We start from the raw sequence: 20,167 nt of genomic DNA on the forward strand, positions 1-20,167 counted from the left end.
GTGACATGCTTTGGTCAAAATACCTTTAGGATGAAGCACCACAGCAGTTCAATCACCTGCTAAAACAGCCCTGTTCAGAACACTCTGTTTAGTAGTATCTCTATAGGTCCACCTTAAAGATCCACCTTTAAAAAAAAAAGTAAAACGAAACTTAAGGGACAGGAAATGACATCAGTCACAGAGGCTACTGGGAGCTAACAGCAGTTAGCATTTGGAAAAGTGATCATTTGCAGTCACATTGCCGACAGATAAATCCTCTGAGGCTGGAAGTTTGTGTCGAACTCTGTGCTGCACTGTGGAGCTGAGAATAGAACTATTCACAACATTTCCAGGAATTTAGCGCATTGTGACGTCCCAGTGAGCGAGTCAACATCGTGTGTTTTATCTCCTGTGCTTAGACTGAGGAGGAGCACAAAAACATGACATTGTCCCAAATGTAAGGATTTAAATGATTTAAAAAGTTGATTTTGCATAATATGTCCACTTTAACTCTTTATGCTCAGTTTATCTTTTCTAATCTGACACTTTGTAAGTGTAGGTGCGTTGATTTCAGTTCGTGTTGTTGCTGTTTTTAATCGTTTTGTGCCTTGAATGTGTGTTTGGAGACGAAACTGTCTGCACTTGAATGTGAACCAGGGGGGAAAGGACGCCCTCTATGTGTGAGGCAGGGAAGTGCAGGGGGGATTTTGTCCCGAAGGAAAACAGACGAGCACTGTGTCTCTCTCTCTCTCTCTCTCTCTCTCTCTCTCTCTCTCTCTCTCTCTCTCTCGTTCTCGCGCGCGCTCTCAGCCAATCTGCGCGCGGTGACGCTGCGTAAAGGCAGGTCTCTGCTCTTCTTGGCTCCAGCATCATATTTAACACACCCACCCTCACTCACACATGCAGCAGACGGTGATCTGCGTCCAAGTGCCGCTCGTGTCTCCGGTATTTGTGTGTGTTGGTGTGTGTGTGTGCGCGCGCGCGCGCGTGTGGAGCAGACGGGACAGAAGTGGACATGTTTGGATGAGACAGCAGAGGACACACTTCCCGGGGACTTTCCAACTGAAACGCATTTTTAACGTGAAGATCTGCACTTTTGTCTTCTTCTTCTTCTTCAGCTGAGGTCGGACGGTGACACCCATGCATGCGCGCGCTCCGACCTCCTGCACGCACTCATCTTTTCCCCCTCGCGCACACTGGAATCTACTGTTTTGAAACATCTGGAGCCTCGCGGACAGAACCAGGACCAGGACCAGGACCAGGATCAGGAGGATGTTCCCTGCGCAAACCGAGCGCTGACTCGATCCCTGCGTTACCTGGACACTTGCGGATGATTGTGCGCCTCTGGAGGGGGGCGGGGGGGCTCTGATGCCGAGCACACCAAAGACGAACACTGAATCCTTTCCTCAAGACGGCAAGTGAAGATGGCTCCTCCGTGTTTAATGTGTATCTGGTGCGTTTGGCGTCCAGTCTGATCCACATCATCGGCGATGTAGTCAGTCTCTTCATCTGCGTGCTCATCATCTGCAGCAAGTACTCGCATCTGCTCAAGCGCGGGACCATGAAGATGATCCTGCTGCGCAAGTTCCGCGTCCTGATCCTCATGGTGTTCCTCATCGCCTGCTCCATGCACATCATGATCGACCTGCTGCCCAAGCTGGAGAGACACGGCGCCGCAGGAGGAGGAGGAGGAGGCGGTGGTGGTGGCGGCGGCTGCTCCTGCCCGCACACGCCGAGCGAGGAGCCCCAGAGCTGGGGGAAGCAGGGCTGGCCTAACAAGCACACGCTGCGGATCCTCCAGGACTTCAGCAACGAGCCCAGCTCCAACGTCTCCTCCCACTCCCTGGAGAGGATCCCGGGTGTTGGCGACAGAACGCAGCCGGTCAGGAGCGTGGATCAGCAGCAGCAGCAGCAGCAGCAGCAGCAGCAGCAGCAGGGGCTGCGCGGTGACAGGAAGAGACAGTTCATCCAGGACGCAGCTGTCACCAAGAACGCTGCCGTCAGAGGGTCAAGGCTGTTGTCTCTGTACGACCATCCCTTATATAAGCGCTCTGTGCCTCCACTGACGGACGAGGACACGCTGTTCAACGTCAACACAGACATCAGATTTGACCCCAAAGCAGCAGAGGATCAGTCATGGTAAAGAAATGTGACGCTTTGTGGAAAATCAGAAGTGTTTTAAAACTCTGTGTTCACATTATTCACTCACTCATTCACACACATTCACTCGCTGCCAGCTCCAGAATCGAATCCTAGACCTTCTGCTGCTTTAAAAGACGACTCACTTTAACACTAATCCACCTTCACTGTTGTGATAAAATAAAAAAAATCCCCAATTTAGGATTAAATGAATACATTTATCTGTTTTGGGGATGAAGGACTTTGGTGAAGATGTAGGGAAGTGAGTGGCCTCGGCTGAAGTTCACACTCTCTTCACTTTGTCATACTTTTTATGGTTTTATTTAAGTCCGTTCTCATTGTTATGAACTAAAAATATGATCGCAACTATTATACTCTTAAAAACTTAAGAAATATGAGTAAAAATGTTTATTTCGTCTTTATTTAAGTAAGTTATTTGTTCTACAGTTGGAGCAAAAATGACTTTATTGGAGAGATATTGGTGGATATTATATATAAGGTGATTATATCAGTATTAGTGCTGACCGATTTTGAATAAACATGTAATTGCGATTGCGATATGGTTCGCGATATCAAAGGGAATATTCATTTTTACGTCATTATTCTCATTTTCATGTGAAAAAAAACATATTTAAGAATGATCACTGTGTGATATTTGTGCAGATCTGTGAGAGACAAATATTATGTAGATAAAAACGAGTATAGATCAAGACCATAATTGACCAAAAATGATATTTTGGCGCGAACTAATACTTTGCCGCCAATCGCCAATGGTCGTGAATCATCCCTTGTTTATTGTTTCTCCATCATCTCAACACTTTGCTTCATTTCTAGTTATAAATAATACAAATATCTGTCAAAAATCACTGAGGAACAGAAAAGTGATCCAAAAACCTGAGATTTGAAATGATTGACTCGCTGAGCACAGTCTCTAAAAAATATCCCGCTCTGTTAGAGCAGAATATTTGTTTTTATTTACACTCTGATGATTTTGTTGTTTTTCAATTGTCTGGTTGTGACCGTGTGGAATCAGAAAAATGGGGAAAAAATGACTTGTATCAGGACGGAGCTGTTTCTGATTCAGTCCTGTGAAATCACAGATGTGTGATTCTACGTCCTGACTGTCCTCTGCGTCTCACTCCTGTCTCACTCCTGTCTCACTCCCATCTCACTCCCCATCTCTCTCGTCTCACTCCCGTCTCACTCCCCATCTTTCCTGTCTCACTCCTGTCTCTCTCATCTCACTCCCGTCTCACTCTTGTCTCACTCTTGTCTCTCTCGTCTCACTCCCGTCTCACTCTCGTCTCACTCCCGTCTCACTCTCGTCTCACTCCCCTCTCACTCTCATTCACTCTCGTCTCACTCCCTCTCTCTCGTCTCACTCTTGTTTCACTCTTGTCTCACTCCTGTCTCTCTCATCTCATACTCGTCTCACGCCTGTCACTCTTGTCTCACTCCCGTCTCACTCTCGTCTCTCTCATCTAACTCCCGTCTCTCTCATCTCATACTCGTCTCACTCCTGTCGCTCTCGTCTCACTCCCGTCTCACTCCCGCCTCACTCCCGTCTCACTCCCGTCTCACTCCCGTCTCACTCTCGTCTCTCTCTCGTCTCTCCCAGGAACGCAGAAGGCACCGTGGACGAGTTCACCCCCACAGGAGAGCTGACGGCCGAGTCTTATCCAAACTGGCTCCGCTTCCACATTGGGATTAACCGCTACGAGCTGTACTCGCGACACAACCCGGTCATCGATGCCCTGCTCAAGGACCTGGTCAACCAGAGGATCACCAGTGTGGGTGAGTCACGGACTCTATTACTCTATTACTCGTTGCTATTTTGCAGTTAGTCGACATACAGTGCAGCCAATCAGCATTCAGAGCAGAATGTAAACAGTGATGCACTCAAAGTCTCTCTGGGGTTAATAAAGTATGAACAGGTGAAGCTGATTAAGTGTATATATATATACATATATATATATATATATATATATGTATATATATATACATATATATATACATATATATATATATATATATAAAAATGTGTTTAAGGCCAAACTAAGCAGCCTGGAGCGACGCTGCTGTGTGTGTGTGTTTTGAACTTCATAACAGACAATCTGGCAATGTCTACACACACACACACACCTACAGCTTAGCTTTGGCTGACATTGGTGAGAAAATCATTCCGTTACTCGATAGATTTGAAAATAGAAGCTTCATCCTTTTCATCATTTAAAATCCTAAAAGACCCAAAACACCACGGCCAAGCGGGTTAGGGAACATGGCTTGTTGACCAGAGGGTTGCCAGTTTGGTTGGTGTACGTACCCCTTAGGAAGGTACCTCAACCCCCATTGGTCCCCAGGGTGTTGCTCAGTGGCCGCCTGTTGCTCCTAAGTACACTCTAAAAAATAAGGGTTCCAAAAGGGTTCTTCTGCAAGGGCTGAGGTTCTACCTGGAACCATTTGCTTCTGAAAAACCCTTTCATTTCCTGAAGAAAGTGTTTTTCAATGGTTCTATATATATGTATACCTATAATGTATAAAGAGAAGAATTTCTGTATTTACAGGGACTTTAACCATTTCGACCCACTTCCTGCTCGTCACATGATCACATTCCTTTGTTTCATTGTGAGACAAAAAAACCCCACAATGCCGAGTTTTACAGCCATGTGAAAACTATATAAAGCAGCATGAGCTCATTTTGTCTACTTTTATACTGTTTTCCCTGCTCCTATAGACACAGTCAGTGAATACGCTCAGTCTCCTCTCCAGGTACGATAATGGAGAATAACAGCCATGATAACAATCTCTTAAATTCAGCTCCTTCTTTATTTCCCCTCCCAATTTAAATTGTTATCCAATTACAAAGACTTGAACCTTATCGTATCTTCTGTGCGCTCTCACAGATGATTCATTAAAGCTATTTTTATGACTGTAAAAAACATGTTTTTTTTACAGTCACTTAATTAGCGAGAAAACATGCTGTTAAAAGGAGGGAAAAAGATGTTGGACGGACTAAATGTCCTTTTTCAGCACAATCCTAAAAGTGTGTGTTCACTGGGGTGGAGATGCAGATCTGTGTGACTCACTTTACACAAGAAACAGGCATGTATCCACACGAGCAGGGAGTGTGTTTTAATACAAGCGCAACAGGGTTTTCGGCCTGCTTGAGTAAGTTTGGAGTTGTGACTAAAGACACCTGATGTCGGTCAAGTTTGGCAACTTTGCCGTCATTGTTTGTCGTACGTTGACGTCTGTGCAACACAAACAGACTCAGTGACGGTGAACACTGAAGAGCACCAGCAATGTTGGACTTTTTTACTGAAGACTGCACTTAGTATTTTGTATTTTATTCCCTGAGGGAGATTCCTTCTCTGCTTCACACTCTTAGAAATAAAAGTGCTAAAAAGAACCATATAAAGTTTTTTGGCTTGTCCTCATAGGAGAACCCTTTTTGGCTCCAGGTAGAACCTTTATAGAAAGGTTCCTAAATGTATTATATATATGTATATATACGTGTATATATATGTGTGTGTGTATATATGTGTGCGTAATTATTCTATATGTGAAGTAAAGACTGAGCAGTTTCTCTTCTCGTGTAAATATGCCTCCATTACACACTGGAGCCATCGTTAGCTTAACTCTTCCAAAAATGCTACGACGATATAAAATCCTTCCGCTAAGACGTCTTTAATCCTCAAAACGTGTATTACCTCGATGTGAAAACACACGCACAGAAAATATCTGCCATTTACGTTAAATAATTTCCTAAACAAGAGGAACTGTGGTAGAGTCCTGCTGTGAGGCTGCTGTTTCCACTGATAGACAAAGAGGGCGACAGAGAGCGGCACTCTGTCGTAAAACTGCGATTAGAAACGTGAAACTTTCACTCCTCTACGTGTTTATTCAACAGGAAGTTTGATACCGACGAATTTACGTTAACATCCTGTATAAACGCAGAGGTACCGCAAACCCAGTAAAGACAGTAGGCCAGTATGTGTGTGTGCGACATTTCACACTGGATTAGTTTTACCTTTGGGAATTTGCCCTGGATCGTTTTAACCCAAGGTAAAAGTCGTTGTAAACTGTCCTGACATGGTACGCTAATGATTTTAGACGTGGACTAAAAAAATCCCTGAGAGGCTCTGACAATATTTACTTTAGCTTCACCTCTCTGTGTTAAACTAAAGTCAGAAGAGATTGGTATCATTTTAGAGACGTTAAGAGTGAGGCCTGCAGAGGTGATGGACCTGACACTGATGTCACACGTGCATATGCATGAAGATCTCAGTCGGCTGCAGGCCATCGTCCGACAGCGCCGACACCGATCTGCATCACGAGACTGACGGAATAACAAGTGTCACGTCGCGTCAGAGAGAAGAAGAAGAAGAAGAAGAAGAAGAAGAAGAAGAAGAAGAAGAAGAAGAAGAACGCAGCTGCTCTGGATTCAGATCACACGCCAACCAGCGAGCGACTCCTGCTCCATCGCGTGTTCGATTCGTATCAAATGTCCACGTCTGACAGAGTAAATCTAGAAAAAAGCCGAAGCAGAGCCTGTGCTGCAGGTTCAGGTGGATCTCTGACACTGAATCTATTTCTGATTCTTTTTTTTTGGCTCCCACATTCCAAGAGTGCTCGTCGAGTCAAGGTTTCCCATCTTACCCTGGCTGTAAAAAAAAAAAGTCATCTCTGATTTTTTTAGATTTATCTGCCAACGAGGAAAAAAAAGTGTAACTCCGCCTGAAGCTAAGATTAAACACTTATCTGGGAGCGGGATTAAAAGTAGCACCTGTGCTTGCCTGGTCACTACAGGAAGACTTTCTCATTCTTTTATTTTCTGTCTTTTCCCGCTGAAGAAGGTTCACTCCAGATTTTCCTCTCTTTCTGCTCTCTCGCCCTGGGTGGATAGAGGAAGCAGTTCTCAGCGTCTGCAGCCAGATAAATACATGGTGGCTCGGTAATTACAGAGCTTTAACGCAGGCCTGAGGCTGAATACCAATGGAAGCCAACAGCAGTCGCTTATTATCCCGACCTAAGGATCTGACTGTATTTTGCACTATAATCTCTTCTGAGCGATATTCATCGATGAAGGCAGAGCGCTGCAAAAAAGTGCCACATGCGATAAATTATGTAATAATGAGGAGTGTGGTTGTATGAGGTACTGACGCATGCTCTAGTAATGTTCCCGCTCCTATGGAACCAGTGTGATCATGCCTGCAAACACAGATGTACACCTGCTTTAGTCTGAGACGCCTTAGGAGTAAGTCTGCTGCTTTAAGGCCACGTCCCAATACCTCCCCTAACCCTAGATTTTGCAAGGGGGAGTGTGATTTTACCCTATTAATCAACCCTCAAAATGTAGTGAGCTCTGATGCAGGCTTAAAACAAAGTGGAATGTGAAATTACCCATGATGCTTTGCGAATTCAGCGACCTGGCTGATTTTAATAATAATATAATATAGATATAATATTTAATATATTTTCGCAAATATGTTGGTTTGATATACATCCAAAGGACCAAGCTTTGAACACTAATGTCAGAAAATAACTGACGATTTATGAAAGCAGCTAGCTAACTAGCTAGCTAGCGGCTATTCACAGAGTTCCCTTCATGTAGCGCTACATGCGCTCAAAGCACTCGGCAAATAGCCGCTAGCTAGCTCTGCTACTATCTGGGTAGTTTTGGCAACACAACAGCTGAAGCCGCCGTCATTTTTTCCTGAATGACAATAGTAGCACGCTCCACCGGTAGAATTGTTGACATGTGACGTAGGTTAGCACGTTCGTTACGTTACGTTCACTACGCTAATTTGCATATAGTGGCGTCCCAATTCCATAGGGAAGCCACTCCTTAAGGGGGAGGTATTGGGACGGGGCCTGAATTCCAGTTTTTTTGGCTGGAAATGCGAGTTTGTTAAACCTCATTTCCCCCACACACACCAAACCCCATAGAGAAAATCTGCATTTTTAGCTCATGGGGACAGTGCAGCTGTTCGTGTTTGGCAAGTTTGTGTCACTCCAGTGAATCAAAGTGAAGATTTCAAATACCAAAGTCACTAAATAACATCAAATTAACTCAGTGACAAAGGCAGCAGTGGATCTCTGATTTTCTCTATGGGGTTTGGTGCAGGGAGACAACGTGACACAAAGGTCAGAAAACACCGTTATATTCTGAAGATATAACACACTAAAGCTGTTCATACGTGCTTTTCAGAGCTGCTTCACCCTGAACTATCTCTTTAACGTCCATGGCTCCAGCGCGAGGCCCCAAAAAAAGACAGAGGTTAACATTCTTGTGTCGTGAAGTCTTGACCAACATGGTTTGCGTTCTGCGACTGGAGGTTGAAACTTTGTTTTCACGGTCCTTGTTTTTCAGCCACTTCCAGAAGCACAAGCACCCGGCAATTACAGTTATATTTGCCTTTATTTCATACGTCTCTGTCTGCACATGCACACACACACACACACACACAGCAGCAGGTGAGCTCAGGCGGACATTGATCCTTCCTCTTGTAATTTTTGTTTTCTCTGTAAACATTTAGCTTGTCCTCTCTATTCCCATATGTAGAAATAAATGAGAGAATTGATCGCGGGGAGGTTGTTCTTTGGAGAAAGGCCACCAAAACACCGCCTCCAATCGATCAGCTGTAGGGAAAGAAAAACACACGAAAACACACACAGACAGAGATTGTTTCAGCTCGGCCTCGTCCCGCGAGTGACTTTAGACTGTGTCTAAAAAAAGGGCAGAAGGACACACACACATTCTTGTACTTGCTGCATACTGAGGACCGGGTAAAAGTGCTGACAAAGAGAGGACCAGCATTTATACTTTATAAAGCAACACAATTACAAATATCTACTTCATGAATGACATCTATAAAGAGCTACTGGGTGCAGTACCATAAAATGTCTGCGGGTGGAGCCCCAGAGCACAAAGTGTGTGAAACACCACGGCTGGAAAACGGGTTTTTGTACCAAATTGAGGAGCTAAATCTGTTAAAAACAGCAGTTTAGCATGTTTACAACTTAAGGAAGTGATTTCAATGAAAACAAAGTCAGGACCGGGTCAAAATGTCCTCACTTTGTTGGTTAAAAACCCTCACTGGTCCTCAGTATGCTGCAAGTACAAGAACACACACACACACACACACACACACACACACACACACACACACACACACACACACACACACAGGACAAGTACACAGCAGAGAAACAGACGAAAACACACTGTCTGTCCTTCACCCGTTCAGTCTCCTCTGCTGTCGAACAAACACTGTGACATCAGCACTGAGTCCATTCAGAGCACACACACACACACACACACACACACACACACGCACGCACGCATGCACACACGTACGCACGCACGCACGCACACACACACACACACACACACACACACACACACACACACACACACACACACACACACACACACAGGGTTACATAATGTAACGGTGAACTGTTGTGTGTGGCAGAAGTAAAACGAATGTTTCAGGCAGCAGCACTGACGCCCGACATGTCCATAAAATGTAAATAAGCAGTCTCGTATATAAAGTACCTTTAAACGGATACTTTTTCGAATACAAGTACAAGTATGTGACCAGAAAATTACTTTTGTAGGCGTTGAAGTCAATATTACTTAAGCTAAAGTATATGACATTTATTGTACTTAAGTATCAAAATTAGTGCTGGGTGCGTTAACGCATGACGCGCTTCAATGACGCCTGCGACGTCATGTTAACGTGACTCCCGATTTGTTAAAATGAGTCTCTAAAGTAACGCTAAACTTTAAAAACAGAGGCACACATACGCAGTACACAGGTACGCTAGTTATTTGTTAGCGCTGCTCTTTTCCGTTTAATTAACAGACCGCTCCAGTTCGACTCTAGGAGCGCTAACCGGCGCTAAAAAGGGGCTAACGCAGCTAACGGAGCTGACTGGTAAACTGTGCCTGTACTCCGATGTCGCGGCACGTAAACATGACGTCACGGGCGTCTTTTTCTGGTCAGTCGTCATGGAAACGCATCATGCGTTAACATGCGTTAACCTAGTGCCCAGCGCTAATCACAATGTAATTTTCTGATACAAAATGTAGTTTTTGAAGTAAAAGTATATATAAAGTGAGGAGTTTAACCCCATGTTGCAGCATGTGAATGGGTGAAAACTGTAGTGTAAGGCAGCTCACCAAGACTAGAAAAGCTCTATATAAACACAGACCATAATACCAACTTTACCATGAAAAGTTGCTTGAAATATAAGTAAGTGCAGTAATTAACGTTGCCTTACAAAACTGTAAATGAGGCAGCTCACTTCAGTTTATCCCATTTTATCGTTGTGTGGTTGTCGGTTCGATTCCCAGTAGATCAGCAGTTTGTGAAAAACGACTACGACCTTCGCAGTCGCTAAATTCACATTTCTTCTTCTCCAGAAGCTCTTTACCATGTTAACATAATTAAATACACTGATATTTTCATTAACAGACAGTTGAACAGGTGTACCTAATAAAGTGGCTCTTACTGTGTGAAATGATTAAACACTTCATTGATTAGTTGAACAACATAAAATTGAGTGGAGCTTATAATATTAGAGTAAAATGTTATAATATTTGGTTTAGATCAATATCTGCTGTCTGACAGTGTTAGCATGCCGACGCTACACGACAAACATTATTATTTAAATGTATTTTCCAATGTTGTTTTTGTCTTTTAGTAAAAAAACAAACATATTAACCGTGCTGACTTTAGCTAAAGTGCCTGGAGACACACACACAATGACTCACTTGACTTTAAACACTTAGCTAGCAAGAAAACATGAGCATTGTTTTCAGAAAGGGGAGTTAAGATGTTGAGGTTTTCTTTGTTTGAAATTATTGCAAACGTTTTTCTTTAGGTTAAGGTGGTTGTTTTGTTTAAAAACATCACATAATGGTTTTGGGAATGTGGGAAACCGCAAGCTAATTATCACTGTCTGAAAGCAAAAGAATGCTAAGCTAAGCAAATGTGAACTTAAAACTAGCAGTGAAACCGCTTCATTAATTAGCTTAAACAAGCTATAGTGTGGCTGTTTTAGAATATAGGTTAGCTATAGGCCAACTAGCTGCTAACTAGCAAGCTAAACTGGCCAAATGTTTGTGAAACTGAAACAGAATTATGCCCAGAAGCAAATTAAGACTTCAAGATGAGATTTCTTCAGTGTAAAAGTAAAATATTTAATATTTGTAGCCTATGCTAACATTTGTTTTCTTTAAAGTGATTAACGTCAGTGTTTTGTGTTTGTTCCTACGACAGCGATGAAGTCTGGAGGAACTCAGCTGAAGCTCATCATGACCTTCCAGAACTACGGCCAGGCTCTGTTCAAACCCATGAAGTAAGTGTTTTTGTGTTTTTTAAGCGTTTTTGCTAAATGTTGCTCTGGTTAAACTGCTCGCTCGCATCTTGCCGCTGGAATGGGCAGCGTTTTCTGTGTCAGATGCACTTTTTAATATCTTGTCAGACCTTCACGAGCTGTTTCAGCATGAAACATCAGCCCTGCATTTTTATTTTTTTTATTTTTTTTTATACTTCAAATGACTTGCTTTACTCATTCTCATCACAACATCCGTCTCATTTCCTCGTCGTCCTCGCCTCTGCCCGTATCAAATTGCTTTCATTTCGCCGCAGTCTTGATATGCGACTGAAGGCCGACATCTTTCTGCTGCGTCAGAGCCAAACATCTTGACGAGTCAGGACGAGTTAGGTCGCCTCACGAGGCTTTCAAAGCTGCAGAATGTGTCTGTCAGTCGCCTTTGTCGCCACCGCGTCTCTTTATGAATCCTTCGTTTGATCGGATTTCCATGTTTTGACGAGGTTGAAATGTCTTATCAGCTAAATGTTTGGTCAACGATGCTCACAGGCTGATCGTACAGATCGAGATACATGTACAATTTGCTTTCCTTATCTTTTATGAACTATATGAAATGTTGACATTTACATCCTCAATTACGGGATATTTTCAGCGTCCGAACCCAAATCTGGATATCTGATCTACAGCTGTTACTTTGGTAAATCTGAACGGGAAGGATTTCTAACACTTAAGTTGCAAAATAACACAATTAAATTTGCAGTTTGAGTGAGCAGATGGAGTTTTGAAAGTGACATAAACGCTAGTTTCCTGTTGGAAAAAGCAGTGCTGGTTCAGAATTTAAAGTCCAGGGATTATCATCTTTATTTAAGGTGTCATCAGCATACACTTTGATTCTTGTTTTTTACTTTCAAATGCTGCTACATTGTTCGTTCAGTCTTGTGTTTTGAATCTAATTTTCCTTGAATATCACAAGTTAGCAGCGCTGTTTCGTCATCCATAATGTTTCTTTTCTCCCGTTTTATAAACCACCTTTTTTACCCCGTTCTTAGTCTCTTCTACCTCTGTCTTTTACCTTATTCTTTCTCCAGTCGCTCATTTCCTGTTCCTGTTTATGTCTGATCTACAGCTGTTACTTTGGTAAATCTGAACGGGAAGGATTTCTAACACTTAAGTTGCAAAACAACACAATTAAATGTGCAGTTTGAAGCAGCAGTGGAGAGTTTTTGGAGTTTTGAAAGTGACACAAATGCTAGTTTCGTGTTGTAAAAAGCAGCGCTGCTACAGAATTTATAGAGAATAAAGACCAGGGATTATCAGCTTTATTTTAGTGTGTCATCAGCATACACTTTGATTCTTGATTTTTTACTTTTAAATGCTGATGTCTTGTGTTTTTAATCAAATTTCCCTTGAATATCACAAGTTAGCAGCGGTGTTTCGTCGTCCATAATGTTTTGTTTCTGCCTTCTTATGGAGTCCTAAAAAACAAATTTTTTACTTGGTTCTTAGTCTCTTCTACATCTGTCTTTTACCCTATTCTTTCTCCAGTTTTAAACCTTTATCGTCAAACCTTATTCTGAACGTACGACCATACAAATGTCTCACAAGAGCTTAAGAGACACCTTGTTATGTATCTTTGTAGAATTCATAGAAATCATTAAGTCGTCCCAGTGTTAAAAAAAAAAAAGAACTGCCCTGGTATAAACTGTGAAATATTTAATTAATTCACATTCTCTTTATCCACACTGTCATATTTAGGAAGATAAGACGTCCCAAAAGAAGGGCTCTTTGCTCCTAATCCCTCCTCGATTGGCGGATTTAAATGTCACCCGTCCTTTGTTATGGTGATTGTAATTAAATTGCGGGGTTAATGGTTTTCCACATCACGCTGTTGCGTTGCCCCTGTGTGTCAGCGTGGAGAGGCTGGGTTAAGCCTGTGGATGATAGGTAGTGAGGGTTTTTTTTTTTTTTTTTTTTTCGTGGGAGTAAAAAAGCCATTCAGCGACAGTTGTAATTACTGCTTCAGCGGATGAACCACATGAAGTCTGGCCAGACGCAACAAGCCTGAAATCATCCTGACAGACTGGGAAGAGAAGGGAACCAAGAGGATGAGGGTGTGAGGGGAGGAGGTGAGCGGACCGGAGGAGATGCTGAGGTACAGACAGATTAGGAGCTGAGGGTGTTGTCAATACACGAGTCAAAATCCAGAGATTATCTCTGCTGCACTGCCTGGAATTTGAAGCCGGACAGAAAATGTGAAATGACATTTTTCCCGAGAAAAGGCACGGGGCGATGGGTTTGGATGTAAATCTGTTGGCTGACAGTTGTGCTTGTCAGAGCTGCTGTGATATTTTGATAATCCCCAAAATGGCAAGAGAGAATGGGCGGAGTGGTGGAGGAAGGGGGGGTTGGGGGTTCAATCCCTCTTGCTTGAATGAGCTTGACTTTAAAGTGCCCACTGTGTAATAATTAGTGACGTCTAAAGCCGTGAGTGGAACACTCTGGTGTGGTATGGTATGCATTTTATTTTGCATTCCCATTAGGATTAGTACCAAAATAACCAGCCCTAACCAGTCCATTTTTGGCACCCTTCTCTTGGGGTGCCGGAGTATAATGGTGGAGTCAGGGTGGAGCTAGACCTCGTCTTCAGACCATCATATGCTGCTTGTTTTATATTTCGACGTATTAGGACAACTGAACGTGACTGTGACATGTGCCGTAAAGTAAAATGTTGTGGTTGTTTTTGTGGCATCGCCCCAAATTCAGAAGTTCCACGGTGCCAATGTAGGCGATGTAGACCTGCTCAGGCGTCAACAGTTGGTGTACCATCAAGATAATCCTGGAGACATCGTTTGAAGGTTGAAACCCTGCATTGTGTCGCTTTAAAGCAAATAAAGAGCATTGGGAACCCTGACCACCAGGGACAGTAATGACGTAATATAGTGTATTTATGGGTGTTTGTGTCCTGGCTCACAATCTCTGTTCCAGTTCATCCCAAAGGTCCTCATTGGGGTTGGGGTTGGGGTTGAGGTCAGGGCTCTGTTCCAGGTCAGTCAAGGTCTTCCACACCAAACTCAAAGTCAAACCATGTCTTTATAGTCCGTCCTTGCAGTCCTTTGTGAACTGGGACTGGGAATAGAAAAAGGACCTTCCTCAAACTGTTGCAAAACAAAGTTGGAAGCAAAGCATTGTCCAAAAATATCTTGGTCTGCTGAAGTGTTATGGTTTGTCCTTCATTGAAACACCTGAATTCAATACCTAGCTTAATTTTGTCCGTATACCGTAGTGTAAATTCCTCCCTGTAAACTTTGGCTAACTCGCGCTAAGGTCGTAAAGAAGAATCGTCCAATTATGAGTCCAAACATACTTATGACTCCAAAATGTGGTGTGTTTGTTCACGTGGACTCAAGTCAAGATCTTTGAAAGATTAGCACATTTGTTTTTCTGGCTGTAGACACATCATCATGTCCCCCACCATCACCATCAACGTCACACATCATCATCATCATCATCATCGTCCCCTTCTCCCTCGCATCTGCTGCTAGTGTTTTCTGCATGGTGCATCAAAAGTGACTGAGGCTGAGAGATCAAAGAGTTCTCCTGTGCTCTTCAGCTTGGCTCTAAACTCAGATTCAAATGTGTGCCAGAGTTTGGCAAAGGCAGGCGAGCAGCAGAGGCCTTTGGGCCTTTGGTGTCTGGGTAACGATTGGACCTTCCAAACATCCGTATCTGTGAGAACCTGCACTCTCGCCTCCTCTGGTTATCGCGATGCCTGCTGTCTCTTTCACCTCCTTAGTGTTCTCCATCATTCAACCTCCTGCAACTGTTTGTTTGTCTCCCCCGCAAGTTCTTTACCGAACAGCACAGATGAAGAAATCCATTAACAGCCTCGCTGTATTGATTTTTATAGGCAGTCTCTATTCTTCTTCTTCTTCCTCCTCTCTCCTCAGAGCGAGTGATCTGATGCGTTGTGATGGTAGAGCATCACACGGCGTATCGCGCGACGCGGATTTAATCAGCTCGTGCTCGATTGAGACACCTACAGTACGTGTCCGCTGTGATGTAACGCCGATGAATCAGCTCACTCTACTTCCCCGTCTGCGGCTCAGTTTTTCAGACGTGGAATTAAACCCACACTGATCCGGTCTAATCTTACTCCAGGCTTGTGCAATATTTTCTTTTTTTTGAGACCACAGTCCTTGTGAGATCAGAGAGGCTTCATGGTGATAGCACAGAGGGGAAAACAATCCCCAGTCCTGTGCTGTGCTGCATAAGTAGACGGAGAGTAAATTCTGTAACCTGGAAAACACTATTATCATCTTCATCGTCCTCCAAAAAACTGGGTTTGTTTCATCTACGCAATTGTTTTCAAGGATTGTTTTACCCTAAATTAACAGTTTCAGGGTCTTTGTGATAGTTAAATGTTTGTTGTGGGGAGATTGGGGGGCTGTCTCCACTCCCCCCTACTGTCCGTTAGCGGAAAACCAACCTCGCAAGGTCAGGGTCGTTGACCCAGATTCCTCAGGGTCAAGTCTTGGGTCTTGTATCTCGGTACTACGCGCAAACCCTAGCTAGGTTCCAGCTACAAGAACCAGGCGGTGATATCGTTATTTTAGACGTTCATATCGTTATTTTAGACGTTCTTTGTGGTAGAGTTGGCGAAAACAGAAGCAGAGAGAAGCGTTGTCGGAGGAAGAGAAGACTTTGTGACCGAGCGAGGGGGCCACAGATTGGGTAAACATTGGACCATCGGCCTTTGTCGAATGGCTCGAATTGTCCAAAAACGGACGCTGACCGGCATGAAAATGGCTCCAAGGCTTGGGTTCGATGGCTTCGTTAGGGGTAGCGGAGGGTTAGCGGAGGGTTAGCGGTAGGGTTAGGATAAAGAGGTGGACGATGGATGGAAGGACGATTACGGTGGTGTCGTAAAGATACGTACTCCAAAACTGTAGAGGGGCGACCAGACTTGCAGAGATTCCACTTTAAAACTCTGCCGAAAGAACGCAAAACATATCAGTCGTAACTCTACGTTAAATATAGATAATATAGATATACACGACACAGAATGTGCTAGAATACTGTAGAAACAAACCTCTGTGTGTGTGTTAATGTGTGAGAAACAGATAGTGAGAAAAGGATGGGAGCGGCATAAAAGTAGGTCATGTTGACGCCACAGTGTTTTGGTGATTACTCAGACGTCCAACGTGGGGCGATAGAAGCTCCGCAACGGGGCTTTAAAACGGCAGCAAGTGCGCGGTGATCGTCCTTTTCTTTGGGCTCCTTTTGTTGACAATGCTCACAGAAAAAATGGGGTCACCAATTATGAGCATTATGGCCATCATTTAATAGTATAAACAGTTTAGACGAAGAAAAACAGTAATCTGGGAGACGGTAGAGGAATCACCGCAGCAGCAAAAACACTCAGTACCTTTGAAAGCTCACCCTCCAGTTCACATAATAGCGATAACAGACGGCGTGTCTTTTGCTGTCAGAGATGTCCGTGTAGCTTTTAGTGCGAATAAAAAGGTGTGAGTATCAAATCTTCAGGGACCCCTTTTTTCACAAAATAGATATAAAACAGCGTGGTTTATCTGAGTCTCCGCTGTAGCCTCGTACTTCACCGAGCTCTTTGAACTACGAGTGTCTTTGTAGTCGCGGCAATCTTTTTGTTTTATGTTTGACTTTGTCTCTTCCTGCCTTTCCCCCCCGTCTCCTCCTCTGTCTTTTTACATGTTCTTGCCATTACAGCTTTGTGCTTCTGGGAGCTGGGGAGGCTGATTGTACTATTTACGGTGAAATTAGTCTCGGCGCACACAAAAGCCCGTTAGAGGATGAGTGCGGATGATTGACGAAGGAAGGTGGAGGGACGACGAGGGAACGGGGGGGAGGACGGATGATTGATATAATGACGGTCTACCGCGTCTCCTCGCTTCCACTTAATTGTATCGCTTGTCAGTCAGAGCGCGGCGCATCGGCTCCGTCACGTGGAAGTCGATCCGAACATTCCCAGATGAGATATCGGCTCTTCCCAGATCCATATCGGTGCCGCGTCAGACCCGCGAGGCCTTTTTTTTGTTGTTGATTGACACATCTTGGAGCGGGAGCGGCATAATGTCACATCGTTTATGTCGATGACGTATTGACGTCAGCACAAATAACAGCCTGGAGCTAACGTCTGTATTAAATGTGAAGTATTAGTGGGCTTCACTGGCTTTAAAGATCTGCTGCTGGTCCACAAATCACTCAATGGTTTAGGTCCACAATCCGTTATTGACATATGAAAAGAATATAAACCTCGACGGGCTCTGAGATCTACTGCCTCAGGTCAGATAGTCCAGATTTATCAAAGCAGGATTTTGAGGTGTTAAATGTTGGTGAAAATGGGCGAAAATTGGCACGCAAATCAGAACTGGCGAAAAAATTCACAAAATATGGGAAATACGTATAAATGGTGCAAAATGGCTCAGTACTGCCCCCAAACGTGATCACCTGGTAAGAAAAAGCAGACACTAAGTTGCACCAAATTTCATGAAAATTGGTGGAAACATGTAACAGCCCAAGACGAACAAAAAAGTCTATTGGCACCATAGTCTCAACTCAACAGGAAGTCAGCCATTTTGAATTTGGTGTCTACACCTTGGCTTTTTGTAAATTAATGACAAGAAGTTGTCCGAGCACGTTTATCGTACCAACATAACTGACAAAAAATGCATAAACTTGTACCAGACACCTCTAGGATGAAATGTTGCCAAAAGGTCTTGCATATTCTAAAGGGCGTGGTTACAGCAATCATCTCATTTTTGGCGAAATTCGACCATTCGCCACGAAACAGGAAGTGCCCTGTAACTTTGCCGTACATTCACCGATTGGCTCAAAACTTCATACGTGAGATAAGAGAACCGGACAGAAAAGATCAGCACATTGAAACCGAGTCAAGGACATATCGCCACCTGCTGGCAGTTTCCAAATTTTGAGTTGCCCTTGTGTATGAGATGTGCTATTACAAATGAAGCTACCTTGTTTTTGTGGGAGGTGAATGAATAAGATTGAGAGATCCTTGGATTAGGGTTGGCATATGTGAACAGAAACCTTATTATTCTGGATTAGCGCTGTCCAAGGTCGGCCCCGAAGCAGGAAAACACTAAACAGAGCCAGAGAAGAAAGAAAAATGAACAATATATCACTTGTTCCAGTTTGGTGCCAAGTTTAAAAAAATAAATAAATAAAAAAAGACCTCAAACTAACATCTCTGTGGAGCCGCCTTTTGCTTTCCACCTCATTTTTTATTCATTTTTTTTGGCTGTGGGTTTTTCTACATGTTTACCGTGTGATATTGCCTTCGCAAGGTCTTCTGTGCCTGTGCTTTGACTTTGAGTCAGAAAATAAAAAGGATGAATCGCCTCAGGACAAGTCATTCAGAGCACAGATGATGTGATGAGTGCGTCTCTGTTTGGAAATGCGGGAAATTCACTACAGCGCAGCAGCAGCATCATCGCTGAGGGCTACAGAGTGACACGTTAACCCCTACACTGCTGCCACCTGAGCTTCTGCCGTGAAATATAGAAACTCCATCACTATATACACGACGTATACTAATTAAGAACTACAGCGTTCATGCTTGCGGCGTGTAAAAGGTAGCACGGCGTGGAAAATTTGCATGGATTACATGGTTTTAATGGAGCAAACGTGTTATCTAATATGAACCGTTTTTACACTTCCTCGTGTTAAAATGAAATTACACACGTTTGTGCATAAATAAACACAAGGAATACAACTTTGACTGTACAAATGCTTCAATGCCATGTAATTGGCTGATTAGATATAGAACACAGAGCATTTGGGCTTCCATCACTATGTATCACTAAGTATTTATTTTTCCATTTTCAGCAGCTATATGAACACACCTGAGCACAAACTACTCAAATTGTTTTAAATCAAATTGAATTTATGACATTTTGGAAATACGTCACAGTTCAAAGTTCACTTGGCTTGTTTTTTTAACAAAAATAGAAGAAAATCAGTCTGTTTTTGTCACTTCTGCACAATTATTGCTAGTTTTTATTGCTTACCGTTTTAAATAACAACAACAACATAACCCTTTAACACCTAAGCCTCAAAATGTCCATGTGGACTTTTTTGGGTGGACTTTTTGCTTATTTTGACCATAAAAGGACCCAAAAATGTCCTGTAAATAAATTAAAGTGCTTTTACCCAGTTTTCTCGAGAATATTTTTCAATATATGGCAGTTATTTACATTTCACTGCACGTTAAAATAGTCTATTAACCATTTGAATTTGAGTTTTATTGAGAAAAGACACTGTAGTTGTACACAAGCACCAGATTTGCCGGTTAAATTTGAACAGTACAGCTAAACTATATTTAAAATAACATTTGTTTGAGTCTTTTCTGTCAAAGCGTGCAAAAACAGGCCAAAAAATATACATATAATAATGTTAATCATAACCATGATGTGGGTTAACGGCAGTTGAACAGGTGTACCTAATAAAGTGGCAGGTTATTGCATCTCTCACTGATGTCCATCTGTGATGCTCATGCTCCACATCTTTAGCAGAACACCCAGGGTGTGTGAATAATATCTGAACGTGGTAAACACAGAGCAGCAGCAGCAGCAGCAGCAGCAGCAGCAGCAGTAACAGCAGCAGCAGCAGCAGCAGCTTCAGCTTCAGCAGCAGCAGCTTAATGTCT

The 20,167-nt window shown here is 43.2% G+C and overlaps 1 protein-coding gene across 1 annotated transcript in view; it reads left to right on the forward strand.

The window, feature by feature from the left end:
• Positions 1–1,420: 1,420 nt before the first annotated feature.
• The window catches only part of fam20cb (FAM20C golgi associated secretory pathway kinase b), a gene marked incomplete at its 3' end in the record, with an annotated part of 76,334 nt that continues 57,587 nt past the window's right edge, over positions 1,421–20,167 (forward strand). The window contains exons 1-3 of the mRNA XM_083903537.1: positions 1,421–2,118; positions 3,737–3,912; positions 11,409–11,487. Coding sequence (XP_083759663.1) covers positions 1,541–2,118; positions 3,737–3,912; positions 11,409–11,487 — 833 coding nt within the window. The 5' untranslated portion in view covers positions 1,421–1,540. The remainder of the gene's footprint in view (positions 2,119–3,736; positions 3,913–11,408; positions 11,488–20,167) is intronic.

This window comes from Microchirus variegatus (assembly GCF_963457635.1).
Source record: "Microchirus variegatus genome assembly, chromosome: 17".
In the NCBI taxonomy this organism is placed as follows: domain Eukaryota; kingdom Metazoa; phylum Chordata; class Actinopteri; order Pleuronectiformes; family Soleidae; genus Microchirus; species Microchirus variegatus.